Consider the following 22,383-nt stretch of genomic DNA (forward strand, 5'->3'; position numbering starts at 1 on the left):
GAGAGAGAGAGAGAGAGAGAGAATAAAAAGTGATTCCACGTAAATTAAAACAATAATAAGCTACATTAAAATTAATCTATAAATGTTTAGAAGGTTATATTTTATTATACCGTCAGATCAAGATAGCTCATAGATCAAAGAGTGAAAAGGAGAATCATGTGCTATCTTCTTCTTTTGCCTTGTTCAAACACTCAATATATACTTTCAAAATAATCCAAAGTATAAGGAAATATTTTGTCAATAAATAAATATATATATATATATATATATATATATATATATATAATTTGAAATAAATTAATCTGAAGTTGAAATAAAAGACAAAAAAATAACATTTTATAAACAAAACTTAATTATTCGACAAAGATTCTAGCTGAACATATGACCATACATAGTTGAGGTTTCAAAAGTCTTTTACACTTTATCTCTTGTCAATCGAGATATCAATGTTGCATTTTTGTTTTCTAGTCATTTAGTCAAATAACCTAAGATATATAAGCTTGTTAATTCCTTTTTTTTTTATTACGTAAAATATTAAAAACGAAAAGGGAAATTTTTGGTGACAAGTCACGAATCTCAAACTTTAATTGGATTAAAAAATATATTGAGAGGTAAAATGTAGCCTAAGATTTCTGTTGAAACTAAAGTTTATCTTTTAGTTAAATTAGAACGTACACTGTTTTTTTCTTAATTCTAATTAACATGGTTGTTAAATAAAATAAAATAAATTAAAAATCTAATCTAAGAGATGAAAAGCAAAATTAATATGTTTGGTTTTATTCTGTGCAGGATTTGTTACTATTATTACCCATATTCTCCGACAAATAACTAGTGCGGTTGCGGATGACATTGCGGATGACATAACATTAAGCTATGTTGGCATATTCAGCAGAAATTACTGTGAAGAAGAACAAAACCAGGAACCCAAAACTAGCGTCTGAAAAGTCAGAACCAGTTGGCAGGTAAAGGTATTGGCAAAAACTCAAAGAATGAATCAGTAGAAAACAAAACAATGAAATGGGCACTCACGAAGTGACTGGGGCCAGTCTATACGTCGACAAGTGGGAATGGTCGGCTACATGTTCGATGTTTTGCCTCAGAGACACGAAGTCCTCTCGCACGTTGAAAGTTGAAAAATCCTTTCTCCCTGTCCTCATCAGTGAATCATTTCTGAAACTACCATTCTGATGAATGAATCGATGGAGCGATGAAAAAAGGACGGTTATGGTTCTGCACATAGCCGAATATAGCATGAAGCATCATGGCAAGGACCTAGTGAAGTGGGCCCGTGGCTAGTAGATCCAGCATGACCCCTCTATCAGTATGTGCACCCATCAATCTTGTCTGGGCTAACAAAGTCAAAAGGAAATGGTGGTGTCACTCAAACACTAGATTGATGAATTACTTCTGCTTCCAACCTTTTGTTTCTTTCTCTTTTGAAGCTCAAAGAAATTCCTCTAATAGCTATCGCTTCTGTATTTCCAAAACCAGTTCTCTCTCAGGAAAAATATCAAATACATTACCTACTCTCACTAAATCATTAGATTTACTCATTTATTCCTATTCTATTCTTGTAAGCTTTTTTGGTTTAGTGTTTATGAAAGTTAGCTCCAAAAGTTTAAATTACAAAACAACCTTATTCCGAATAAGTTTTTATACAATTGTTTATGGGGAAAAAAACTGAAAAGTGAAATGGTTTTTTACTGTAAAATAAATTTCGAATATACATAAATTAAAATAAGTTATTTTTAGTGAAGTTATATGGTTTTAACTTCTTCAAAAAAATAAATAGTTTTAATATACATACATATTAAGTTAAATTAATGAAGAATACTCGTTTATAATAAGAATCTAGGGTTTTAGAAAAATGAAGTTTATAATACATGAAAAAGGAAAATTTCAACCTATTATTTATAATGTTTTTTAGAAACATTTTCATTCACCATTTAATTTAAAGTTTATTATTTAAATTTAAATAAACTGGTTTTACAAACTTTATTTATTGTAATAATGTTTATTATCTTGTATCTTAATTATAATATAAGAATTTGTTTTTCTAACGTTTTCATAAATTTATCTACAATTTTATTTTTTTTGTAAGGAATTTGAATTTTTACTAGTTTTTTCTGTGTTGTATGTTTACTGTCTTTAGAATAAATTGATGTGCACTGATTTTTATGTTTTAATTTATGTTAAAAATATATTTAAAAAACATTATAAATAATAGGTTTTAAGGAAAAAAAATCATATATTAAAAACTTCGAAATAGAATATAGAGACTACAAAAAAAAAAGAATCAGAAATATTTTTCGTGCTTTTTGATTGGGAGAATAATAGAAAAATAAGGTGCACTTTTACTATTATTTTTTGCATTTCAAACAATATTCCAAAGTAGCATGTTTTGTTACCTTGAATCACTTGATTTTCATTTTTTTATTACCAATTAGATAATTTTTTAAAAAGGTTAAGTATTAAATAATATATATATATATATATATATATATATATATATGTGTGTGTGTGATTTTTTTTTTTATGAAATGAGTTTTTGTATCTGTTTTTCTTTACGTATTTAAGATTTTTAGTTGGTCATTTCTTTAATGAAAGTGCACTTGCACTTAAATACTACAACGTTTATTTTTTGTACATTCCATAACAAGAACATAACAAGTCATTCATAAAAAATTAAGCCTTTTTCTTTTCCTTGAAATACTTGCGTATATTTTGTACATTATCATCCAAAATTAAATAAATTTTGGAGATAAATATATAAATATTATCCAAAAAACTAACGTCTTTATTTAAGTCTTGTCTTCCAACTAATAATAATTTTCGAATTATATAGGAGTAAAAATGTATGAGCGTGACATTAAACTTCAAATATAATAATTTTATCATAATTTTCAATTAATTTTATTAAGGATAGTGATGAATATTCAAAACTTTAGATGAATAATTTGAATGTTTAAACCTCATCTATTATATAATAACTTGTAGGTTTAGTTTACTATTTGTAATGTTTTATAAAAATAAAGATCGATAAGTTTACGCTACTCAAAAGCACATCGAGCTAAATATAATTTTAACCAAATACTTTATTTTTAAGCTTCACAATTATTATAATTTAAAATATTATTGTTTAATTTATTAAATTGCGGCCAACATGCCTACGATTTATAACGTACGAAGATTAACAATAAGCCTGAGACTGGGCATTTGATACTCTTTAGTATACAAACATTAATATATTAATACCGAGTCTTAACATTATTGTCATACTGTTTTTATTTTTAAATATAGTTTTATTTATTTATTTATGGTTCATTAATAAGTAAAATTAATCAAGCAATCAATAATTTTACATTTATCATTAAAGTAACTCTTATAGAATCGGAGTGGTTTTTTCTATGGTCCCACTAATCAGAGTCATAGGTTAATTATAGAATTAAAAAGCTTTTAATTAAACATGTATAAAACAATATGTTTTACAGTTCTATTAAAAATTCAGTTTTTATATTTTTTTAAGGATGTTCTGGAAATTTTGGTTTTTAAGAATAGCATGCTTAGTTTTTGTTTATAAAGGTGGTTAAGTAACAAGGATGTTGAAGAAAAGAAAGAAATGCCGCGGTGGTGATGCTGTTTTCAGGGTGTTGCTCCGCCCTCCAAGCTCGTCGGAGAATTTTCTTTTTCTTCTTCTTGAAGTTTGCAGTTTTTTCCCTTTCATTGGCCATTCTTCTTCTGAGTTGAGAATGGGTAATGTGAACGTGCGTGGTTCTGAAGAAGAAGCAGAAGAAGCTTATGCTGATGGGAACGCTATGCCTCACTCTCCTCCTACTATCTCTCCCTTCGTATTCACTCCTCAGGTACTTCCACTCTCTAAATAATATCTTAAATTAGCAGTAATCCTTTTCATTCAATTTCTCTCGTCTTTCATGCAACTTTTTGTTGTTTCTCTTCTGCTTCTAATTTACATGTGTTGTGGTGCTTCCTCTTTACTAAGATCGATTCTCAATTTCGTTCTCTTGTTAATGGATTCGATGTGGCCCTTTTCCTACCTGTTTTGTATACTGCTCTTCCGTGGACTCTCTGTTTTCATCAATTCTCCAGAATTCCCTTTCCCTTGTGTAGCTTCCTGAGGTTCCGCTACAAACACCTGAGGAGAGGCATGTCCCCAGTTATTCCTCGGTGGAGATAACTTCAGGGTATGAAGATATGTTCAGTGAACTGGGAATTCCAACTATGATTACTTGGAGTTATGGTGGAAAGGAAGTTTCTGCGGAGGGATCGTGGGATAATTGGAAAACAAGGTTTAAAAACTTTATCATCTTCTTTACTTGTCTTAAATGGCTTCTTTGCTTGTTTCTTGGATTCTCATATTCCTTGTTCTTTAGAATGCCCCTGCAGAGATCAGGGAAAGACTTTGCAATAATGAAGGTATTGCCATCTGGGGTTTACCAGTACAGATTTATTGTGGATGGACTGAGGAGGTATACTCCAGACTCGCCTTGGGCCCGTGATGATGCCGGGGATGCTTACAACATCTTGGACTTACAGGTATTATTTCATATATATTGACATATTTTGCACTCTAGCAAAATTGAAATTTTAAGGTCAATCTGTGTCGTTTTGAGATAATAATTATGCTTTTGTTCAGGAACATTAATTTGACAGTATGAACTCGTGCAAAATTATAAATCCAGTGAGATTAATTTGTAAAGGGCAAGCCTTGTTAGTTTCAGTAACTTGAATGCACTTTTCTCTTCTTTGATATTGTGAAACATTTGTTCATTTTCTGTTTTCCTTGAAGCTAGTGCTCCGGTTTTGGTCTACATATAACCCTACGATTGAGTTCTCCCTGGAGGTTTTTATTTTCTTGCTTTTCACACTCTTCGATTGCACGTCCCTTAACTTTTTGCAAGAATTTTGTTTCGGATGAATATGATCCAAAACTCATTTCAGGGATATGTTTTTTCAATCTCTAATCATAACTGCTGTCCCGGGTGAATATTTTCATTCATTGAGTTGTGAAGGGAAATCAGCAGGGCTTTTGAGTTGATAACTTCGTGTTTTTCTATTCCTTTTCGATGGAAGCACTTCTTGATGATGCTTTTCCATACTAATAGATTGGATTATTGTTATTCTGTGTGTCTGATGTTGCACAGAGGGCACAAAGCTTTGAATCCCCCTTTCTAGCAAAACACGGACTACCGGAGTCATCAGTTTTTAAATACTTTTGGAATAGTACTAAGCCAAATGTTGTGAAGCTTTAGATTCAGCATGCCATTTTATTTATTAACACATAATGATAATTTTATTGACTCGGAATCCAATTGAAATGGGCTTCTGATCAATCTTGGTTCAAGTGAAGTGCACTAGAGAGTGATTGGGTCGTAGTCTTCGGGGTAGTAACATAAAAGAGCTTTAGAAGAAGGGGAATAGGGTAATAAAAGAAAATTAAATACTGATTTTTTTGTCATTTTCCTGCCAGAATAAAAGTCAAATTGGTTAATGATCTAATAATAATGTTAATCAAAGTAGTTAATGGCGAAAACTTGAGGCTGCAAAGCACACTTCTTAGTATAGAAAGGCTTTAAAATTGGAATAAGAAATAGTGAAATATTTAAACATTTTTTTTTCTCTATTTTTGGCTTCTAACAATTGAAATTAGATTAGATGGGTGGTATTTCAGAGTCTCTTCTTTATTATTATTATACAAAAAACTGCACCTGAGGGGTCAAGACGCATAGACCCCTTCTACTTATAGCCTCTTGGTATTTTTGTTTCACTTGTTAACTAGGTGCAAATGTGACAATCTTCTTTGATTATAGCATAGCGGACCTTGATGTGCATGGATTGATTTTTTGTGATGGTTGTTGTAGAATAGTTTTCCATATCAAGTGTTTTGATATTTCATTTTTGCATAGCTACTTATTTTCAAATTCTCTCATGGGACTGAATTAACACATGAACAGTAGCCTGTAATTAATCTTGTAGCATATCTTTTATGAGTAAAATTGAGTGTTTGCATTCTTTTACTGCTAGAAGCCATTGGTAACTAAATTGAGAATAACAACGTTATGTAATGTATGTGTAGGATTATGTTCCTGAAGATATTGGAAGCATTTCCAGTTTTGAGCCTCCTCAATCACCAGAGTCGAGCTATGATAACTTACAGCTTAGTTCCGAAGATTATGCTAAGGAGCCACCGTTGGTTCCTCCACTCTTGCAAATGACACTGCTCAATGTGCCTGGAACAAATATGGAAATCCAACCTCCTTTGTCAAGACCTCAACATGGAGTTCTGAATCATCTTTACACGCAGAAAGGAAAGAGCAGTCCTGCAGTTGTTGGTCTTGGTACAACTCATCGGTTTCTAGCCAAATATGTCACTGTGGTGCTGTACAAGTCGTTGTAAGGTAAACCATATACATAAATCATATGTAACACACTTTTAGCGCTTTCTATTAGTTTATAGATAGTTTTGCATAGGCATAGTTATAACAGAGAAATGAAAAGCAGCATAAGGATCACCACAAGTCAAGATTGTATTATATATAATTCAATTACTTGATGGTCAATCATCAAACAATTTAGTTTAAATTTCAACTCTTAATTATTTGGTGGTGCTGTTCTCTAGGAATTTTTGTTGAGTGATTAAGAGGATAAAAATAATTTATAAGAGGTTCTTATCACATTCATTTTCCATTCCCCATTTTTATTTTCTAGTTTTGCCGACTCTGATGGTTGAATTTGGTGCTCTATTATTACCTGTGTGATAATTTTTTAAGGGTATTTGCGATTAGTTTCCTTCTTTTTGGTCAGATGATTCGTTTACTTTGAACTGACCTCTGGTGATATAACTGGGTTTCTTTTTTCTCCTTATCTTGCTGGAGATAGAGTTTTTTTTTTTTTTTTTTNTTTATCTTCCAGCACATCTACAAGTTTCTGCACATAAGGCAAGCAGAAGAATCAGAATGAAGGCAACAAATTGCACGAGGCTTCTATAGAATTGTATTTGTTCTGAATGTAATTTGTGTCTAATGTCGACCACACTGTATGTATTTATACTATTTTACAAAATCAATTATAGTAAAAACACTTAATAATTAAGAATCAATCATCCTAATTTCCTAGATTATGTAAGGGTTAATTTCCTACAAATATGTAACAGCTTATTATATTCTAACAGCTTATTATATTCTAACGGTTAATTTAAGATATGGAAAGTTCAAATGTGATTTCCAGATATGGATCCTCTCCTCTTCTAGAGAGATGGATGAACATGTTTTCTGCTATTTAAAAAGCCAGTGAAGCTAGTTTGATGCAAGTTATTCTAATATCCAAACCTTTTTGTTTCATATTTTTTATTTGGGAGTTGAGATATTACTAAGGACCGGCAAAGTTGAATGTTAATGGTCACTTTCAAGTTTGTCTCTTATCAGGTTTTTTACTTCTATATTATAATAAGCTGTATTTAAGTTTTATATTTTACTTCTTAATAGCTATTCAAATTTTAGAGAACTTAAGGACTTACAGATTCCAATGCGTCACGCCTTAAATTTTGTACTTTCTAATAATTTTATGATCTTTAGAAGAAATGTGTTAGTGGGACTGCATACTGTGCTGTTTCCTTTTTATTTTTTAGTACCAAGGTGTTGCTGTTCTAAAACTAAAAACTGGTTAAGAGGTGATTTTTTGGTGGGGCTTGGGAATGGAATAAGGGAAAGAAACAAGGCTAGTAGCTGGTATAAAAGAGGGAACAAAATATCTCCAACAATCGAATGAGTTACAACACTACGATGACATTCTAATTGATGAGATTACAAGCATCTTGTTTTCTCTTTGGAATTGGATTCCACGCCACTACTAAGCATGTCTCTCTTTCTTCTAAGGCCACAAAATTGCAATTCCATGTATAATGGTTTCTGAAGTGCTGAAAAATGAGTGCAAGCGAATTTTTTCAAGCCTTCAAAAAGCATTTGAAGTCATATTTCGTTCCATTACCAAAAAAGCCTCATCTATTATGAGACATATATAACTAACAACAGTGACAAGCATGTACAGAATTTTGCTAAGCAATTGGTTATTCCTTCCGCTTTCACCCTATATAGGTTATAGCTGTACTAAAAGCCTAGCTTTGTCCCCACCCCAAACAAACATAAAAGAAAAAAGCTAAGCTCATTGTCGTTGTTCTCTATTTGAATACTGGACATCCATCAACCACAATTCCAGGTGCAGTTGGGCAAGTGGCCAAGGGGCAATGGTCCATTTCACTTCCCCACCATTTGAGCATATGGCCAGAATTTTGCAGTGCAAAGAATATTAGAACACCCATAAAAGCTGTGCCTGCATCTAGTGCTGCAGATAGTACATAGTTGTACTTCTGCCACCAACGTTTGTTGTAGCGGAACACGAAGTAATTGAAGATCATTCCAGTCAACAGCCAACTTGCAATATTAGCAGGAGTTGCCGGTGGCATTCCAGCAAAGCCATAGCTTATGACAGGTATGTTTATGAGTGGTATCCATTTCTTGTCAGGGTAGATTTTGCTCAACACCCAAATAGGAACGGGCAAAACTGCTCCAATCAAGAATAACCACACAAGGTTCCTGTATAGCCCACCGGGTCCAAACAGCCGCTTTGGTCCAATCAGACCCCATATAACAGATGCATCAAAGGTCACTCTGTATTTGGGGCATGTCCAAGGACTGTCATGGTGAAGTTTATCATCCAGGCATATGTCCTTAATGCTATCCAACATCCACCAAGCCACTGCAAGGTTCACCACTCCAGCAACAAGAGTTCCCACAAGCTGTTTCGAGGTTATAGGCCAAATATGAATTAAGCAACTAGAGAATAAGAAAAAAATAATTCTAGTATGAAAGGAGTTGGATTAGGAGATTTGAAGGTGCACATACCTGAGCGGTATACATGCATCGTGGAGGAATTTTCATGTAATGGCCTAGTTTGAGATCTGACAAGAAAGAGAGAGCATGGACGGTGCTGATTCTCCCGTAAATCTTGAAGAGCAAATTTGCAATTGGTTTTCCTGGAAGGATATACCCAATAAAGAACTGTGCTATAATGTCATATCCAGGTTGCTGCCACATGATTCAGAAAACAAACTAATTAGTCATATCCACCTTTGCATCAAAATAATAGTGGAGGGGACAGGAACATTGGAGATAGTACCTGGTTGGTAGTTGCTTGAATGACACCAATTGGGAGGGTTACAACAAAAGCCAAACCAAAAGCAAGGAGCATACCCCACCATGGAAGTTGCACATCAATTTTCCACACAAAGGCCATTAGCAGGGATAGTGCCATGCTCCCAAACAATATACTAAGGAACCACCATTCAGGTACTCGCTTATAAGCTTGCATGAGTCTACCATGGACATCCAATTTCGCACCACTCATCGCGGATTTACTCTGTCTCCAAATATCTCTGAGAAAAATAAACTATTTCAGTCTCAAACTATTCTACATCTGTTACTTTAAATAGAGAATATATGGATGAAAATTTAGAAGGATTAATAGTATTCAGATCCTTCTGATCCTTTTCCATGTCTAACATGTAGAAATATTAGCACATCATTCTTTCATATATACAATTACCACTCAGAAGTGATTTAAAAGTGATCTCGTATAAAGCGACTTCAGGCAATCAAGTTATAAATAAATTCATGTTAAAAGCGTAACCTACCTGCCATAAAAGAGTGCCACGTGAGTGAGGGTAGCAGTAAATCTTGCAAAACCCGATCCAATTGATAATGCAAACAGAGGACTAAGGTATAACTTGCCGTATTTGTTGTATGCATCAATGTTAAGATCATACTCCGGGGTTAAGATCTTGGTAGTGTCATATTTATGTCCAGAATTCGTGAACAATTGGTTAGAAAATATAGGAAACTTACGGGCATCAAAAGTGTTGAACTTCCAGTAACACACAGGCACAATGATGTATATGAACATGATAAATCCGACTCCCACATTAACAATGGAAGACCATGGTGAAACAAGGGGGCTCCCATGGTAAGCTGAAATCCCTGCCCAATCAATTGTGAAGGCACCAATCCCAAGTCCATGATAACCTGATCCAACTTGCTGTGCAGTGATGCTATTTGGCCATGCCCAGCAAACCCACGAGAAGAAGGTTAAGACCGTGAACAGATAGCCAGGGAGTGCATAATACAAGAAGCTTGCACCCATGGCAATGAGAAAAAACTGCATCCTAGTAAAACCTTTTGATTTCTGCTCCTTTTCATGGAGTGCCCTGTAGCATAAGGTTATTGATGTAATCAAAGTAGCATTAGAGGATATAATAAACGACTTAATAGAAGAATCTTTAATAAAAAAAATGGTTCTGCTGTTGCGTAAGCTCTTTTTGAGAAGATACTCAATAATTGGCTATAGGTCAATTCTACAGTAATCAATGCAACATTGACAACAACCTAGTGTTAATATATATTCATTCTACTTTACCTTTTCAATTTCAATGTCATGCTCACTTGCAAAGGGAATATTGCAACAATTTTAGTATTTTGGTTGTGCGCACTCCTTCATTCCAATTACAGGCTAGGAATTACTAGTCGTTTATTCAATCAAATTACAAGTAATCAATTTAGTCAACGACAGACTTGATTCGATATATCTTTACTGATTTAACTTGGTATAAATTCTTATGCAGCAAGACCGCCACCCTTTTGTTTTATAGAATAAGAATATATAAGTAAAATTCTGCATCTATTATGCCTTCATTTGGTTGGACTGAACTTTTAGTCAAATAGTATGTGTAAACAAACGGTTAAATAGTTCATTAGAAAGTTCCAGCAGTTAGTTTAGCATAGCACTTGGCACCAGAAAAAATGAAACATCACACATAATCAAACAGTTTAATAAAACATAACATTTGCAAACTCATGGAAACACCCTTGACGAGGATGCAAGCCTAGGATGCAGTTCAAACCTACAACGCATACGCCAGCTGTGATTGTCTGCATCACCAACTTCACAACGTCATTGAAGACTCAACAACATTGTTGTGGCATCGCGCTTGTATTTCCAATGAAANCCACACGGCATGTTAGCACCATTGTGCTAGACTTGTGGGATTCACTTGGAGATCACGATTCATGTGATACTTGAGAACACCATGGTCTTAACACAGTAAGGAACCAAAGTCACCCCAGTTAATATATTTTACACATAATATTCATTTCCAAAGTAAATTTAACGTTCAACTATATAATGTCTTTTAAGATATATTACCTGAGTCCATTTCATTGGCTTTAAGGGCTGCGGTCTCTTTAGGACTTGACATCTCTGAAGTCTCTTTGGCATCCTCATGATGCAAATTACTTTTTGATGCACGGTTTACTGGTTTGCTGGAAGATTGATTACCGTTGGTTCTACAAGGAAAAAGTATACAAGCCAATAAAAAGAATGAAAAAAAATAACATACAAATATAATAAATAGAACATAAAGAAAAATCACATATGTGCAGTAGTGGTGCATAACACGACTTTCAATAAAAAAACACAGATGTGCAATAAGGATCTCTGGTTCCGCCACTCACATTTTTTTTGCTTTTTTACGTGATGAGCCACTTGAACTTTTGTGCTTTTGCCCAGAACTACAGAGTATGAAAGTAATCACAAAAATTAGTGCATAAAATGGAGACCACACACTCAATGGGGTGCATGTCTACAAGACCGTGTAATAAGCTCGGTAGTATATACAAATTTTAACAATTACCTTAAAGTAGACATGTATTCAATTTAACTTTTTTATTATCTAAACTTTAAAATTAAATAAGCATTTTATGACTATGTATTTAGGAAAATCAACTAAAATAAAAATTAATATGCCAAACGGATACTTACGCTTCAAGTGAAGAGAGCTTTATCTTCTGGCCAGAAATTTGAGAAAGAAATACATCAGTTATTTAGCCTTCTTTAATGGTGACTGATATATTTTACTGGAAATAGAAAATATAGAAATACTTCAAAGAAAGGAAGAAAAGTAAAGGAAAACCAGAGACCTTAGTAGTTTTGCGGCCCTTGTCAATAAGCTCCCAGCGCTCCTTTTCCAATCGGAGTATTTCTACATCTCCATCTTCATATAATATCTTCCGCATGACATGACACAGGAACATTGTTTCATGATTGTAAGTAATAGTTGACAGACAGCGGAGACAAAAACAGTGTACCAAATCCTAAGGGCAAGTTCAGCATCATTCAGCTTACCACATGCTTCCTTTTCAAAGGATCATAGGACTTAATGGTGCCTCCATAAAATCTACAGAACATCAAAGGCACCAACATGAGAACAATTAAAGATTATGTAAAGAAAATGAGTAAAATAATAATTTAGGAAAGTACGTGATGAAGAGCCAGAAAAATGTAACATAAGTTAATGCAAACAGATTCAGAATGAAGACTAAGAAATATAAGAAACCAGTATCCAGTAGGAGCACCAGAATTTGAATGGCAATTCATATTCAAAAATGTGCTAAAACAACTTAAAACCTAGGCCCCATTTAGCTAATATTGTCCACAAATACATTATAGAAGAAAATAAGAATAAGAAACCGAAATAAGTTTCTACCGTAACTGAAAATTAACTTAAGGATAAGTTGAAATTCAACTTCTAGAGAAGCTAAATAAAATAACTTCTACAGAAGCTAAATAAAATAAATTCTACAAACTAACTTATGCATACTCTAACTGTAACTTACGGAAGAAGATTATTTCATTTTTCCTTCCAGTAAGTCTTCGTAGAGAAGTTAATTCAAATAAAGCTTTGAATATTCTTCATGTGCTTCCTAATGGCCAAAAGTAATTTAACTTTTATTCGGTAACTGNTCCCTATAAAATTTATCATTAGCACTTACTTCTTATCCATAGGCCACCAAACTTTAATTCTGCAACCGATTAGATCTTCAATGTCAATTTCACCTCCCTTTGCTGTGCACTGCATATGGTAAATCAAATCAAGTAATCAAACTATGTATTCCAAAATATTTGCATGACCACAAACTATAAAATAGATAAGGTGGGTAGGGAAAGGGGGTTTGGGGGAACGCATAAAATATCCACACATGATTAAGAAGAAGGCCAGTAATAGAGCTTACCTTAGCCATTCCTGCAATACTTTTTCTTTTCCCTTTTTTAGTGGACCCCGTGGAAGACTTGTTAATGTTACTCACAGTCTTATCACTTAGTTGTAAACGATTAAGACTCTGTAACAGAGGCAGAGAATAATAAGAAGAAGTGTACAGCATTAATCTATTAGATACCACACCAGCATAAATATACTTGACAATAAGATTGTACCATCATGTCATGCTCATCAGGTTTGTTCAACTCATCATTATGATAACCATCAGAACCTTTAACCTTTTGCTTTAATGAGGATAATAACAAATCTTTTTCCCTGCCTTTGACCATTTTTTTCTGGATGGCTTTGCCATCTGCATCAGGGCTAACTTCTTCATCCAGTAAAAGTTTGGGTTGAGGGGATTCTTCTCCTAAAACTCTTCGAGATGTCTTTGATATACTAGTTGATAATGTCAATTTTCCATGAGTAGATGACCGCCTACGTTTAGGCACTGGAACAGGTGTTGTTTCTCTAGCTTTTCTTTTTTTACCTGCTGTAGAACCTAGATCCTTCAGAGCCTTCTTACTCAAAGAATGTCCGTGGCCATTACTTGCTTCCACATTAGAAGAGGTCCCTAAGTTATCCCCATTAATTTGTCTGGCCATATTTACAGTGTCAAAATCATTTTCTTCCTTTTTCGTTTCAGCTGAAGCAGACTTATTCCTTTTCACCTTTTTGCCACTGGATCCCTGGGATTTTATGTGCTTTAACATCTTTCGCAGAGGTATCTCATTTCCGTCCTTTTCATCATCCTTCGAAGCTTCATTCTCTGCTGATTGGGAATGAACCTGACAAAAAAAAAAGAAAACAAAAATCATGGTTCAAGATTTATAAACAATGATAGTTGTCACGTCACTTTCACACTGCATTTCACATACCATATCTAGTTCAAGAGATTCAAAGTGAGCCAAGGCATTTTCATCAGCCAACCAGCTTTTAACTTCAGTTACCTGACAATATTTCAAAGGCATTAATTAGAACTATATTTTTTATTAAAAGTACTCCAAGATCTATTATAAATGTTAAAAATAATAATACTTTTATTCAAGGAAAAGACAACTTTGCTAATTGATATTTGCTTTTAGGTTACTCAGTATAGATTTTACTTGTAGAAGAGGTAGTGTCATTAAAGTGTCAATAAATATTCATAAAGAACCTACACAAAACACGCTAATCACACCTATCAATAACACTATGTTTGATTAGTAGGCCATGCCTCTCTGTAACAAAATCACCCAATGTATGCAGCAGAACTCAAGCATCATGCAAACACTATCAATTAAAAACCAAATGTTGAGTTAAAGTATGAAGTCTACAACTTCAGTATATACATTTTAAAATGATTTAATGAAATTAAAAATAGGTATGTGACGTTAGTGTGATGCAAGGAACTCCGCTGCTACAAAATTGTCTCAGTTAGATGGCACTTGGCACATTATGAACAAGAATAAATAGCATACTGGAAGGAACTACAAAATTTGACCAAAAATAAGGAGCATACCCCAGTGTCATCTCCTTCCTTCTCGGATGCTTTGTATAGCATTGGAGGTAGAGGAACCAAATGTGACAATCCTAGCAAATCAACATCCTTCTGCACTAAGCGTTTGGTTATTGCTAAACCAAGGTCACATAATGCATGAGAATTCTGGACATCCATTGATAAAAGATGTAAGAGTACAGTCTCTAGTCACTTTGACTTTAGAAATTTTGAACATATAATGGAAAAGATAATTTAATTTCAACCTTTGACTTTGATGTGTCAACTACATCTTCAGAATGCTTGATACTCAGAAAGATACAAGTGATAGTAGATATAATTTCCTTCTCTTTGTCAGTAGTTACTTCTGACTTGACATCTTCATCTCTTTGCAGTAGCATTAAAAGTATTAAGTGAAACTGCCTGAAAATTTATAACATATAAATTCAGAAACAATAAGCATTTCAACCTATTACATTTTGATGTCTGATAAATTTGTAGGCATAAGCCCAGTTGCACTCGTCCTTCATCAGAATCACAAGCACATACGAAACATACAAGAAATCTGCCAAACAGACACTCGTAGGCATCAACTTTTAAGTTTACCACAGTATGTAAAGTAATGCAATACAGTTTGGTATATGCATAAAGGCAATTCTTCATATCTTTCAAATTGAAGTCAAATATTAACATTTCATACATTAATGTCATAAAATAATTAGAAATAGCACTAACATTTATGAATTACCAAAAGTAAACCAAAGTTCCTCTATCCCTTCTTTTCTAGATCTCTCTTTTGGATCTTTTTACAGCCATTTTCAGTAAACAACGAAGTTATTAAGAGGAAGACACAAATGTAAGAGGGTAATAAAAGCACAAGAATGAAAGAAATCACACAGAAGAAGAGAAGAACAAAGAAAGAAATATGCACAGCACATAAATCTCTCCATAGATATGCAAAAGACAAACTCCTAAAAGGACCATTAGCCAAACACCAAAAGGAAGCTAGAAGAACTGCTCAATCCCAATAAAGTACAAAGAGGACTGCTGCCGTCCAAAGAAGATTCTATTATATCCTTCCACACACTATTAAAAGAGTATTCAAATACTGCATCCAGCAAGCCATGTCTTGTGTGGATAAGAACTCATACCGGTATATATCATCATATGCTCCAAACTCCTTGCACTCATCAACATCCGGACATGAATTGTGAGCAAGCGTATGAACTAGGTATGGAAGAATGTACTCAGGGTAAGTGGCCAAGGAATTTGCATCTGATTGTGAAGAAAGCTGTCGTGCCTTCAACTGGTGGTGCATTTGAATAATGTCGGCCAGGTTCTGTTTATCCTGAATTAACACAAAGAGGTTATAACGGAAACACAAAATTGAAGTTAAAGCAAAGAAAATTTTCAATTTTAAAAAGACTATGAATCAGCAACTTACCTCTGCAAAGTTGTTTGGTTTGGATCCAAATATGTTCAATAAGAAAGCACATGCATATTTGGCATCCAAAAGGCGGTCTTTGATATATTGGTGAATTTTACTCAATACAATCTTCCTAGCTTGAGGGAAATTAACCTACAAAACTCAAAAAANAANACCATGATAAGCAGTTGTTCCCACATTTAATTCAAAATTTTAACAGATTAATAACCCCCTTTAAATATGAACANAAGTAGCCTTTTTATCTTGATAATAACGCAATGAAAACCAATTAATACTCTAGAAGAAATTTGGTAAACAGAAGTACCTCGGGCACCCTTAAAGTTAAGTGGAAAAGATCAACGGGTATCTTGTGATCCCAAAGTCTTGACAACCGAAGAACTGCTTTAGCAGAAGCTAGCTTCAAATGGGCCTTATCAACTGAACTGCAAGTAAGCATAAATGAGTGCATAGTATTTAAACCCATTGTCTAATTTAAAAATTTATTTAATCTATAAAAAGTATAACTCTGAAGCTGATATATATACCTTGATTTTAGATCCTTTGATACTTCACCATATAGTAAAATATTCCTGAGTATATCCAGAATCCTGTCAATATCTGGACGAACATGAGCATCTTTGACTGGCAAGTAGCTCTTTACAAATGTTTTAATGCCATATATCTCCAGTGAAGAAAGAAAAACAAGAGATAACAGTGAGAAATAGAGAGAACAAGATTTCAAAAATGAAGCCAGCTTATAAGCATATTCTTATGTATCAAATCACAGAACAAAAATAATAACCTAAAGTATCTTAAACAGAGTTGACAGTTCACCATCATACTAACCTTCAGCTTACAAAGATCGCTTTCACCGTCCCAAGATGTTTTCGGGTTATCTTCTTGCTGAAACAGAAAAGTACATTTAGATGAAAATCAACAATCGTTGATTTAGATGAAAATCAACAATCATGCTTATTTCATAAACAAGCACATAATAAAGAGATTTGAAACACTTACACTATCACTTTTCAGAATCTTGTTTACTATAAATTCTTCAATTTCCTTCTCTCTGGTTACATAGACAGGCATTGCTGTCTGCGCAATACACCCCAGAGACTGAAGTATTGCAGGCAGATCTGTTTTATCTTCCAGCANATCTACAAGTTTCTGCACANAAGGCAAGCAGAAGAATCAGAATGAAGGCAACAAATTGCACGAGGCTTCTATAGAATTGTATTTGTTCTGAATGTAATTTGTGTCTAATGTCGACCACACTGTATGTATTTATACTATTTTACAAAATCAATTATAGTAAAAACACTTAATAATTAAGAATCAATCATCCTAATTTCCTAGATTATGTAAGGGTTAATTTCCTACAAATATGTAACAGCTTATTATATTCTAACAGCTTATTATATTCTAACGGTTAATTTAAGATATGGAAAGTTCAAATGTGATTTCCAGATATGGATCCTCTCCTCTTCTAGAGAGATGGATGAACATGTTTTCTGCTATTTAAAAAGCCAGTGAAGCTAGTTTGATGCAAGTTATTCTAATATCCAAACCTTTTTGTTTCATATTTTTTATTTGGGAGTTGAGATATTACTAAGGACCGGCAAAGTTGAATGTTAATGGTCACTTTCAAGTTTGTCTCTTATCAGGTTTTTTACTTCTATATTATAATAAGCTGTATTTAAGTTTTATATTTTACTTCTTAATAGCTATTCAAATTTTAGAGAACTTAAGGACTTACAGATTCCAATGCGTCACGCCTTAAATTTTGTACTTTCTAATAATTTTATGATCTTTAGAAGAAATGTGTTAGTGGGACTGCATACTGTGCTGTTTCCTTTTTATTTTTTAGTACCAAGGTGTTGCTGTTCTAAAACTAAAAACTGGTTAAGAGGTGATTTTTTGGTGGGGCTTGGGAATGGAATAAGGGAAAGAAACAAGGCTAGTAGCTGGTATAAAAGAGGGAACAAAATATCTCCAACAATCGAATGAGTTACAACACTACGATGACATTCTAATTGATGAGATTACAAGCATCTTGTTTTCTCTTTGGAATTGGATTCCACGCCACTACTAAGCATGTCTCTCTTTCTTCTAAGGCCACAAAATTGCAATTCCATGTATAATGGTTTCTGAAGTGCTGAAAAATGAGTGCAAGCGAATTTTTTCAAGCCTTCAAAAAGCATTTGAAGTCATATTTCGTTCCATTACCAAAAAAGCCTCATCTATTATGAGACATATATAACTAACAACAGTGACAAGCATGTACAGAATTTTGCTAAGCAATTGGTTATTCCTTCCGCTTTCACCCTATATAGGTTATAGCTGTACTAAAAGCCTAGCTTTGTCCCCACCCCAAACAAACATAAAAGAAAAAAGCTAAGCTCATTGTCGTTGTTCTCTATTTGAATACTGGACATCCATCAACCACAATTCCAGGTGCAGTTGGGCAAGTGGCCAAGGGGCAATGGTCCATTTCACTTCCCCACCATTTGAGCATATGGCCAGAATTTTGCAGTGCAAAGAATATTAGAACACCCATAAAAGCTGTGCCTGCATCTAGTGCTGCAGATAGTACATAGTTGTACTTCTGCCACCAACGTTTGTTGTAGCGGAACACGAAGTAATTGAAGATCATTCCAGTCAACAGCCAACTTGCAATATTAGCAGGAGTTGCCGGTGGCATTCCAGCAAAGCCATAGCTTATGACAGGTATGTTTATGAGTGGTATCCATTTCTTGTCAGGGTAGATTTTGCTCAACACCCAAATAGGAACGGGCAAAACTGCTCCAATCAAGAATAACCACACAAGGTTCCTGTATAGCCCACCGGGTCCAAACAGCCGCTTTGGTCCAATCAGACCCCATATAACAGATGCATCAAAGGTCACTCTGTATTTGGGGCATGTCCAAGGACTGTCATGGTGAAGTTTATCATCCAGGCATATGTCCTTAATGCTATCCAACATCCACCAAGCCACTGCAAGGTTCACCACTCCAGCAACAAGAGTTCCCACAAGCTGTTTCGAGGTTATAGGCCAAATATGAATTAAGCAACTAGAGAATAAGAAAAAAATAATTCTAGTATGAAAGGAGTTGGATTAGGAGATTTGAAGGTGCACATACCTGAGCGGTATACATGCATCGTGGAGGAATTTTCATGTAATGGCCTAGTTTGAGATCTGACAAGAAAGAGAGAGCATGGACGGTGCTGATTCTCCCGTAAATCTTGAAGAGCAAATTTGCAATTGGTTTTCCTGGAAGGATATACCCAATAAAGAACTGTGCTATAATGTCATATCCAGGTTGCTGCCACATGATTCAGAAAACAAACTAATTAGTCATATCCACCTTTGCATCAAAATAATAGTGGAGGGGACAGGAACATTGGAGATAGTACCTGGTTGGTAGTTGCTTGAATGACACCAATTGGGAGGGTTACAACAAAAGCCAAACCAAAAGCAAGGAGCATACCCCACCATGGAAGTTGCACATCAATTTTCCACACAAAGGCCATTAGCAGGGATAGTGCCATGCTCCCAAACAATATACTAAGGAACCACCATTCAGGTACTCGCTTATAAGCTTGCATGAGTCTACCATGGACATCCAATTTCGCACCACTCATCGCGGATTTACTCTGTCTCCAAATATCTCTGAGAAAAATAAACTATTTCAGTCTCAAACTATTCTACATCTGTTACTTTAAATAGAGAATATATGGATGAAAATTTAGAAGGATTAATAGTATTCAGATCCTTCTGATCCTTTTCCATGTCTAACATGTAGAAATATTAGCACATCATTCTTTCATATATACAATTACCACTCAGAAGTGATTTAAAAGTGATCTCGTATAAAGCGACTTCAGGCAATCAAGTTATAAATAAATTCATGTTAAAAGCGTAACCTACCTGCCATAAAAGAGTGCCACGTGAGTGAGGGTAGCAGTAAATCTTGCAAAACCCGATCCAATTGATAATGCAAACAGAGGACTAAGGTATAACTTGCCGTATTTGTTGTATGCATCAATGTTAAGATCATACTCCGGGGTTAAGATCTTGGTAGTGTCATATTTATGTCCAGAATTCGTGAACAATTGGTTAGAAAATATAGGAAACTTACGGGCATCAAAAGTGTTGAACTTCCAGTAACACACAGGCACAATGATGTATATGAACATGATAAATCCGACTCCCACATTAACAATGGAAGACCATGGTGAAACAAGGGGGCTCCCATGGTAAGCTGAAATCCCTGCCCAATCAATTGTGAAGGCACCAATCCCAAGTCCATGATAACCTGATCCAACTTGCTGTGCAGTGATGCTATTTGGCCATGCCCAGCAAACCCACGAGAAGAAGGTTAAGACCGTGAACAGATAGCCAGGGAGTGCATAATACAAGAAGCTTGCACCCATGGCAATGAGAAAAAACTGCATCCTAGTAAAACCTTTTGATTTCTGCTCCTTTTCATGGAGTGCCCTGTAGCATAAGGTTATTGATGTAATCAAAGTAGCATTAGAGGATATAATAAACGACTTAATAGAAGAATCTTTAATAAAAAAAATGGTTCTGCTGTTGCGTAAGCTCTTTTTGAGAAGATACTCAATAATTGGCTATAGGTCAATTCTACAGTAATCAATGCAACATTGACAACAACCTAGTGTTAATATATATTCATTCTACTTTACCTTTTCAATTTCAATGTCATGCTCACTTGCAAAGGGAATATTGCAACAATTTTAGTATTTTGGTTGTGCGCACTCCTTCATTCCAATTACAGGCTAGGAATTACTAGTCGTTTATTCAATCAAATTACAAGTAATCAATTTAGTCAACGACAGACTTGATTCGATATATCTTTACTGATTTAACTTGGTATAAATTCTTATGCAGCAAGACCGCCACCCTTTTGTTTTATAGAATAAGAATATATAAGTAAAATTCTGCATCTATTATGCCTTCATTTGGTTGGACTGAACTTTTAGTCAAATAGTATGTGTAAACAAACGGTTAAATGGTTCATTAGAAAGTTCCAGCAGTTAGTTTAGCATAGCACTTAGCACCAGAAAAAATGAAACATCACACATAATTAAACCGTTTAATAAAACATAACATTTAAGAAAAGAAGAAGAATGAACCTAAAGAGTGACACTTGAGCAAGGTTTGCAGGCCACCACATTTCAACGGGATCAACCAGATACCTCCTCAGAATCCCAGCCCATCCATACCCCAACATCTGCAACTCAATCATTCACAATAATAGTAAATTTAAAAACAAATTTCAACAAACAGATTGAACAGAATATATGCTCCAAAGAAAAGAAAAACATATTAGAAATAATATTAAAAAAAAAGCATACCGATGAAAAAAATCTTCAATCTTTACAGATCTCAAAGACAGACTTCATTTTAATCCTTTAATATATATACATTCAGACTGAATTATTTATGTCCCGTCCACCCATCACCACAAATCTCTTTACGAAGAGAAGAGAAAAATAATAATTATCGTTAAAAGTTCCCTTAAGAAATAAATTAAAAATATTACCAAACCAAACACTTTCTAAAAGTTCCACCCTTTTACTCAAAAGAATGAATAAAAAGCAAAGATACAAAATTTGAAAGAGGTAAGTGAACCTGGGTAGTTAAGACGATGAAGAGGGCGCACAGAAAGCTCAAACTCTGTTTATAATAAGCTTTCATGACAGTAATGGCGCCAATGGAGTAAGCATCACCCCCTCCAAAGGACACCCCACAGTTTGCGAAGATGGTGATGATGACATGCTCCTTCATGTTGAAGGGTCCAGGGTTTAAAGTGAAGCGCCACCCCAGAAAGCTGTACTCTTTGGAGGGAAGCGTGGACGCCATGAACCTTCCTATGGGAAGAACGGCGATTTGCATTAGAATGGCAGAGATGGTGAGTGGCTGAGTTCTGAAAGTAAAGAACGTGTTCAGGAAGATTAGGAGCACGCATGATGTCAATCCCAGAAACCATGCCCGGAAAGTCATCACCGGAAGTGACGGGTCGTCGGTTTCGGGCACCACCAGAGCCACCTCCTCCACTGGACAGCGGTCCGGCGGAGAATCTCCGTTTTCTGCCTTTTCAGAGTCCGCCTTTGTGGTCTTGGACGCCGCCATTGAGTGAAGGTAGGAAGAAAATGGGAGATGGATAGACTGTCAGAAAAAAACAGAGTGTTTTGTTTAGCTGAGAGTGAGAGTTGCTCTGCTTGACAAAATGTCACTCTAGGTACTCCTTATAAAGGAGTGTGAGATTTTATGTGATATTCCCAAACTGTCCC

At 34.7% G+C, this 22,383-nt stretch overlaps 4 protein-coding genes across 5 annotated transcripts; 1 reads left to right on the forward strand and 3 right to left on the reverse strand.

Moving 5' to 3' along the window:
• Window positions 1-3,550: 3,550 nt before the first annotated feature.
• Window positions 3,551-17,232, forward strand: LOC106767460 (SNF1-related protein kinase regulatory subunit beta-2). Of its 2 annotated transcripts, XM_022784131.1 has the most exons (5): window positions 3,551-3,863; window positions 4,129-4,307; window positions 4,392-4,554; window positions 6,095-6,416; window positions 17,147-17,232. In XM_022784131.1, the coding sequence occupies exons 1-4, from the start codon at window positions 3,600-3,602 to the stop codon at window positions 6,413-6,415; spliced, it is 927 nt and encodes a 308-aa protein (XP_022639852.1). In that variant the 5' UTR covers window positions 3,551-3,599; the 3' UTR covers window position 6,416; window positions 17,147-17,232. The 2 variants fall into 2 exon arrangements, with proteins under 2 accessions (XP_022639852.1, XP_014507852.2); XM_014652366.2 differs by lacking the exon at window positions 17,147-17,232 and having other exon boundaries at window positions 3,553-3,863; window positions 6,095-6,698.
• Window positions 7,723-11,078, reverse strand: LOC106768328 (oligopeptide transporter 3-like). The gene is made up of 5 exons (XM_014653414.2): window positions 10,970-11,078; window positions 9,707-10,276; window positions 9,193-9,448; window positions 8,919-9,101; window positions 7,723-8,812 (listed from the first exon to the last, which is right to left on the reverse strand). Exons 1-5 carry the CDS (start codon window positions 10,978-10,980, stop codon window positions 8,195-8,197), a joined length of 1,638 nt encoding a protein of 545 aa, XP_014508900.1. The 5' UTR covers window positions 10,981-11,078; the 3' UTR covers window positions 7,723-8,194.
• Window positions 11,045-17,252, reverse strand: LOC106768327 (sister chromatid cohesion protein PDS5 homolog A-like). Its single transcript, XM_014653413.2, has 18 exons — window positions 17,083-17,252; window positions 16,912-16,968; window positions 16,611-16,747; window positions 16,391-16,508; window positions 16,084-16,218; window positions 15,791-15,987; window positions 14,906-15,062; window positions 14,664-14,807; window positions 14,041-14,112; window positions 13,339-13,950; window positions 13,137-13,244; window positions 12,897-12,976; window positions 12,250-12,301; window positions 12,045-12,131; window positions 11,887-11,912; window positions 11,580-11,636; window positions 11,272-11,411; window positions 11,045-11,160 (listed from the first exon to the last, which is right to left on the reverse strand). Exons 1-18 carry the CDS (start codon window positions 17,152-17,154, stop codon window positions 11,087-11,089), a joined length of 2,325 nt encoding a protein of 774 aa, XP_014508899.1. The 5' UTR covers window positions 17,155-17,252; the 3' UTR covers window positions 11,045-11,086.
• A 976-nt stretch (window positions 17,253-18,228) lies between these two features.
• Window positions 18,229-22,323, reverse strand: LOC106768616 (oligopeptide transporter 3). The gene is made up of 6 exons (XM_014653855.2): window positions 21,722-22,323; window positions 21,223-21,320; window positions 19,994-20,563; window positions 19,480-19,735; window positions 19,206-19,388; window positions 18,229-19,099 (listed from the first exon to the last, which is right to left on the reverse strand). The coding sequence occupies exons 1-6, from the start codon at window positions 22,220-22,222 to the stop codon at window positions 18,482-18,484; spliced, it is 2,226 nt and encodes a 741-aa protein (XP_014509341.1). The 5' UTR covers window positions 22,223-22,323; the 3' UTR covers window positions 18,229-18,481.
• Window positions 22,324-22,383: the final 60 nt, after the last annotated feature.

Source organism: Vigna radiata, chromosome 7 (genome assembly GCF_000741045.1).
Source record: "Vigna radiata var. radiata cultivar VC1973A chromosome 7, Vradiata_ver6, whole genome shotgun sequence".
In the NCBI taxonomy this organism is placed as follows: domain Eukaryota; kingdom Viridiplantae; phylum Streptophyta; class Magnoliopsida; order Fabales; family Fabaceae; genus Vigna; species Vigna radiata.

Coding starts and splice junctions, on each gene's coding strand:
- LOC106767460 (XM_022784131.1), top strand. CDS start 3,600: ATGTTGAAGAAAAGAAAGAAATGCCGCGGTGGTGATGCTGTTTTCAGG. Junction 4,308..4,391: donor TGGGATAATTGGAAAACAAG/GTTTAAAAACTT, acceptor CTTGTTCTTTAG/AATGCCCCTGCAGAGATCAG. Junction 4,555..6,094: donor ACAACATCTTGGACTTACAG/GTATTATTTCAT, acceptor ATGTATGTGTAG/GATTATGTTCCTGAAGATAT.
- LOC106768328 (XM_014653414.2), bottom strand. Junction 9,102..9,192: donor TTCAAGCAACTACCAACCAG/GTACTATCTCCA, acceptor ATCATGTGGCAG/CAACCTGGATATGACATTAT. Junction 8,813..8,918: donor GATGCATGTATACCGCTCAG/GTATGTGCACCT, acceptor ACCTCGAAACAG/CTTGTGGGAACTCTTGTTGC.
- LOC106768327 (XM_014653413.2), bottom strand. CDS start 17,154: ATGCCTGTCTATGTAACCAGAGAGAAGGAAATTGAAGAATTTATAGTA. Junction 16,219..16,390: donor TAACTTTAAGGGTGCCCGAG/GTACTTCTGTTT, acceptor TGAGTTTTGTAG/GTTAATTTCCCTCAAGCTAG. Junction 14,113..14,663: donor AGGAAGGAGATGACACTGGG/GTATGCTCCTTA, acceptor AAATATTGTCAG/GTAACTGAAGTTAAAAGCTG.
- LOC106768616 (XM_014653855.2), bottom strand. CDS start 22,222: ATGGCGGCGTCCAAGACCACAAAGGCGGACTCTGAAAAGGCAGAAAAC. Junction 21,321..21,721: donor TCATCGTCTTAACTACCCAG/GTTCACTTACCT, acceptor ATTGAGTTGCAG/ATGTTGGGGTATGGATGGGC. Junction 19,100..19,205: donor GATGCATGTATACCGCTCAG/GTATGTGCACCT, acceptor ACCTCGAAACAG/CTTGTGGGAACTCTTGTTGC.